Source organism: Mandrillus leucophaeus, unplaced genomic scaffold (genome assembly GCF_000951045.1).
Source record: "Mandrillus leucophaeus isolate KB7577 unplaced genomic scaffold, Mleu.le_1.0 Scaffold41, whole genome shotgun sequence".
Lineage (NCBI taxonomy): Eukaryota > Metazoa > Chordata > Mammalia > Primates > Cercopithecidae > Mandrillus > Mandrillus leucophaeus.
In genome coordinates, this window is record NW_012104365.1 from 1,745,529 (window position 1) to 1,751,270 (window position 5,742).

Here is a 5,742-nt window from a genome sequence, read left to right on the forward strand (position 1 = left end):
GGGAGGAGGGACACTGGGTGGGCATTTCTGAGAGGAGGGTGTGTGCTGCTGGGAGGAGGGACGCTGGGTGGGCATTTCTGAGAGGAGGGTGTGTGCTGCTGGGAGGAGGGACGCTGGGGCATTTCTGGAAGGAGGGTGGGTGATGCTGGGAGGAGGAACACTGGGTGGGCATTTCTGAGAGGAGGGTGTGTGCTGCTGGGAGGAGGGACACTGGGTGGGCATTTCTGAGAGGAGGGTGTGTGCTGCTGGGAGGAGGGATGCTGGGTGGGCATTTCTGGAAGGAGGGTGGGTGATGCTGGGAGGAGGAACACTGGGTGGGCATTTCTGAGAGGAGGGTGTGTGCTGCTGGGAGGAGGGATGCTGGGTGGGCATTTCTGGGAGGAGAGGGCTGGGGAAGAGCCACACAGCCCGAGGTCTGTGGCGGGAGGAGATGACAAGAAGCAGGGAGAACACCAATGGAATAAACTCTGCAGCTTCCTTCAGATCATCCCTGCACAGGTGTTTCTCAAAACTCATGTTCAGTGAGAACAGCAGGCATAGACTCCGGACAAACCCTCCGTCTCTTTTCACGTTAGGTCGGCCCACGGGCTGGAGTGTCTGCGTCTTGGCTGGCCCGGCGGTATACATGTCAAGCAGTGCGCAGACTCCACAGCCATTCATAGGCACTGCTGGCCTCATGCCCCAGACGGCCCTAGGACGATGGGCCACTAAGGGAAATAAATGATAACGTGACCTCCAGCCCGCTTCAGGGCCGCTCTTGTTCCCCATGCCACCTCCCCCCTTCCTATGGGCTCCCAAGAAATGGGTGGCAGAGACCAGCCCGGTGATCTACCTCCTGCCTTCCCATGACTTCCTCCCAGTCCCGTGCATCTCATGTTTAATTATGAGGCTGTGGAAGGTGGTGATATTAATTATAGGGCTGAGATTGTGTTACTTGGAGAAAGTCAGTGCACATGTAATTTGATTTTCCTCAAGAAGGAAAATTATATTTTTTTCTGATCTCAAAAATAATTCCAGGGAAATAAATGTGTACAATCACACTTTGGGGTTTTAAACTAATGAGTTTCAGTTTTAAAAAATGTTAAAAACCTTTCTATTTGGAGAAAGCTGGAAGAATCCACTTTGGGATCTGGAGGTTCTCAGGAGCTGTGTCACCTGGGAGTGGTCTCGCTGGTCGGTAGCAGCTTTTGTATGAGAAGCGGCGTGGAATCCCGACTTAGGCAGGGAAGGCTTTGCTGAAGAGGTGAAAAGCCCAGCTTAGGTCTGGGTTTTCTACAGACCAGGAACAAAAGCATTGCTTGGCAAGATTTCTTATCTGCTCAGAGTTAACATGCAGATTCCAAAAGATAAGATGGGGAGAATTTGACATGTTTTGGTGGAAATAAGTCAAAAAAAGGCTAATATTAGCAATAACAATGATAATAACCCTTAATTGTGCCTGTGTTAGGTACCAGGCCCTATTCTAAGTGTTGCGAGTGTGCTCTGTCATTTAATCTCACGGAGTTCTGAAGGTGCTTCCCAGGTTTGTCCCCATCACAAAGATGAGGCAATCGTTCTGTTAAGACTGTCCTTGGGTCATTATGTCAGCAATGAAACCAGTGCTGCCATTATTAAACCCTTAGTGTGTGCTGGCATTTGTGTATGCATGCATATGTGTGTGTGCACACATGTGTGCGTGTACATGTGCACATGTGTGTGTTGTGTGCATGTGTGTGCACATGTGGAAAGAAAGTGACCTGTGTGGGAATGGAGAATTCCAACCCAGGAGGAGGCTGTGCCTGGGGCTGCCACGAGAAGTGGAAGCCATAGCCATGTTGGTGGCGCTTCGAGAAATGGGTTCCAAACGTACATTTCTTTACAGTTCTCTGTGTGACCTTGGGCAAGTCACTTCAGTTCCCCGAGCTTTGTTTTTAAAAATATGTTTTAAATGTATATAACCATGGACCATACATATGAAGAGAAAGGTGTGTGCAAACATTCAGGGAATAATCACAAGGTGGAGGTGTGCCCGCTCAGACCCAGAGCTGGCACAGGGACCTCTCCCAGAAGGCTGCAGGGCTTCCCTCCCAACCCTCCAACTGCTCACTTGCTGAGCCTGTGCTTATCTGTTCAGTGGAACTGCTGTGTGCCACGCTCCTCAGAAGTAAAGCCACCAGGCAAGTGTGACACTCTGTGCCCAGCTTGGTGCAAAGCCCCTTGTGTGCGCAATCTTACTGACCTCCCAGATAACATGGTAAGGTCAGTACTGTCACTTTCCCCACTTCGAAGATGAGGAGAGCACAAATTCTAGACGGAAATGGAGGTCATGCAGCGGAAATAGGATCCAGACAGATGAGTCCAATCTCGAGCCTGAATCCTTCCATTCCACACTACGCTTGAAGCTCCGTCTCTCTTCCTAGTTGATTCTCCCCACTTCCCCACCCCCAGATGTATCCCATCACTGCCTGGTGGACAGTAGCCATGACTGAGTTTTGGTAAAGGTTGCTGAATAATCAGGCTGCTGGGTAATGTTTCCATTTCACCTCTCCCAGTCATCATGGGGTCCCATGAAAAAGGCAGCTCAAACTGTAAATGACTCAAAGGAAGGACAGAAAGGTCTTCTGTTTGCACCTACCCTAAGGATTTGGGGTAGACAATGGGAATTTACTAACTACGAATTCCACTGCTTTCCTTGCTGAAAGAGAGGCGTGGAATCAACGCTGAGTGAAGGCATCAAGTTTAAGCTGCTAATTACTTCCCGATCATGCAGAATAAAAGCTACATCCCTTGAAATACACCAGGCAGCTAAACATAATCTTTGCCTTTGCCTGGTGTTGGTTAAGGAATCCAGATGTTACTGCAATAACCACTCCATAAACAAACAGAACGCCCAGCTGGGAGAACTGGCTTCTCAGCATTCGTCCCAGCAGAGGCTCTTCCGGGGCTGGGTTCTGACGGCTCCCCTGTTTTAGCACAGCTCTTGTTGGCAGGCAGATGGCTACGAGCACAGCCACAGGCTGAAGGTGAGTCCAGCACAGAACTTCCTGATGGTGAACAGAAGTAAATATGGGGCCCACCCAAAACCTTTGTCTGCTGACTTCTTAGCAAATGGAGGCAGCTCCAGGCTCTGGAGAGTTTGGGTGTAGGAGACCATGACTTGAGCAGACTGATATAAGTGGAAGGCAAACATATTTAGATGGTACAACTTAATTTAGATTTATCAATGCTAATATGGAAAAAGCTAGTACTTACTGGGGCTTATTAGATTTTTAGTCTGAATCCTCACAACTTACGAGGGTGTTCATTTTACAGACTGATCTCGTGTGATTTCCCTAAAGATGCCCGATAAGTATATGGTGAAAGTAGAATTTGAATACAGCAGACCTGGCTCTGCTACTTTCTGTGTTTCTGTTTGGTTCAAACCAGCCTTTCTTCTTTCAAAACAACTTCAATGGAACTCATGGTTTTGGAAAATAAACTTGATTTTGAGATTCAGACAATAAGTGCATTTTTAATGTTTATTCTTTTATCTTGATCTATTTATGAAATGATATGTGCTCACTCAGTGTCAACATTTCAGACAACACAGACAGTACAATGACAAATTGGGGATCAGCTCCGATCTCAGCCCCCCATTTAATATGTTGCTGAATATTCTTCTGAACAGAGTTCATCCCACACTGTCCCCTGGTACAAGACGCTCCAAGGGGCTGAAGAGAGGGACTTCTGCAGTCAAGACATCTGGGACACTCTTGGACAGTCACAATGTGCATTTGGGTATTAAAGGCTCTGAAAAGTTCTGCACCAAATAAACCCCTGGATTGGCTTGATCCAATGCCACGTTTCCAAAACCTACTTGCCCATGGGACACCTTAGTCCATAACACAGGTTGGCATTTCTTCTAGATTGTGTGCTCTGAAAAACACTGGTCTCACAACACCGTGCCTTCATCCAGCAGGTATTTACCAAGCAGGGACTTTGGGCCAGGTCCGTGTTAGGCTCTGGAGGTGGACCAGTCAACCCTGGCCCCCATGGTGTCACTTCTCATGGGAGAGGCAGCACAGAAGTCATTGAGAAAATGAAGAAACACACAGGCACTTTCAGATGCTGAGAATGACTACCACGAGAAAAAAGAGCTCCAGGTGGTGTCATTTTGAGACAATCTTCTCAACAATGGGACAGGATGAACCATGCAAACTTTGGGGGCTATGATGGTTTTAGGAAAGAGCTAGAGTGAAGAATCCTTTGACATATATTGATACAAATAAAGATACATGTGTATAATTTTATGTAATTGACATCACATTATATGCTGGCACCTGCCTTTTGTAAATGTCACAAATGAAATGCCTTAATGAAAATGTCAAAGGTAATATTACCAATCAATAAATATATTTCGCCATCATGTTTAATTTCTGCAGAGCAGTTATTCAAGCACATACTGCATTTTTCTTAGTCACCCACTGGTGGGAATAGAAAGTTTTCTCATGCATGCATTTTTCCCACTTCTGAAATGATCTCCTTAGAATAAATTCCCCGAATCGGATTGCTGGGTTCAAAGGCATGAACATTTTACATTTTTATACAATAATGTCAAACCACCTTCCATAAATGATGCTTACTTTACTTTCCCTCCAAGACTGCATGAAAATGCCCATTTTCCTAAATGCTTGCTATGACTGGTTTCCAACTACATTTTAATTCTTGTTCAATCTGATAGGCAAAAAATGATATTTAATTTTTATTTGATTGATAATGAGCTTGAATGTGCCCATTCGCCTTTTGCATTTATTCTTTTATGAAACATCTGTTCATATCTTTTGTCAATGTTCCCATATATTAACTTGTTTTCTTATTAATTTGTTTAATTAATTTGTTTCTGTGTATATTGTGAATATTAGCTTTGGTGATAAGAATTATGGAATTGTTGTTGCCTTTAGTTTTGCTTATCATGTTTAAAGCCATTCAGAGATGCTGTAAATGTGTATGTTGTTAAATTTATGTCTTATTTTTTGTTTTCTGATGCTCATATGTTTAGAATGGCCAAGCAACCCCAACTTATGATTACATACATATTCTCCCATATTTGCTTTTAGCATTTTTTTTTTGATGTAAACCTTTGTTCTTTCAGGAATTTACTTTGCAGTAAGAGATGGGCTGGCTTCCAGTTTTATGTTTCCCAAATGGTAATTCAGCTGTTCCATTTCCATATCCTCCCTTATTAGAAATGACCACTGTATTATGTTCTAAAATATCTACATACTTGCGTCTCTTCCTATAATCTCAGTTCGTCTCTTTGAGCTATCTTTTGATTCCTTTTTCAAAACACAGTGCTTTACTGAACTGTCATCATCTTATACATTTTTAATACCTAGCAAGAAGAGTTTCTCAATGCCACTCTGTTTCAGAGTTTTTCTGATGGTTGTAAGATGTTTATTCTTCTAGATAAACTTTAGAATCACTCTTTTTGTCCAAGGTAAAATATATTCCACATTGAGATCATACTGAATGTATAGACTAATTTGGGAAAAAAGAAATGTTTTTATTGCATTGAGTCTTCTTATCCAATAAAAAAGACATGAATTTCCATGTATTGAAATCTTTTAAGAAGATCTTCACTGAGACTTATTTTTGGCTTTTCACGTGTCCTGCAAATACATTGTTAAATTTATTTTGAGGTATTTTAAGGGAAATGATTTTCTAAAGTATGTATTTTCTAACTTGTTATAATTTACATGTGAGATAGTCATTGATTGTTGTGTA

General features: G+C 43.5%; 1 protein-coding gene across 1 annotated transcript; it reads left to right on the forward strand.

Annotated features, from left to right (window-relative positions):
• The first annotated feature begins 1,939 nt into the window (after positions 1–1,939).
• Positions 1,940–3,855, forward strand: LOC105548400 (chromosome unknown open reading frame, human C20orf197). Its single transcript, XM_011992418.1, is given in 4 exon segments — positions 1,940–2,143; positions 2,823–3,002; positions 3,546–3,694; positions 3,696–3,855. Coding segments are annotated over 4 exon segments (693 nt in total).
• The last annotated feature ends 1,887 nt before the right edge of the window (positions 3,856–5,742 follow it).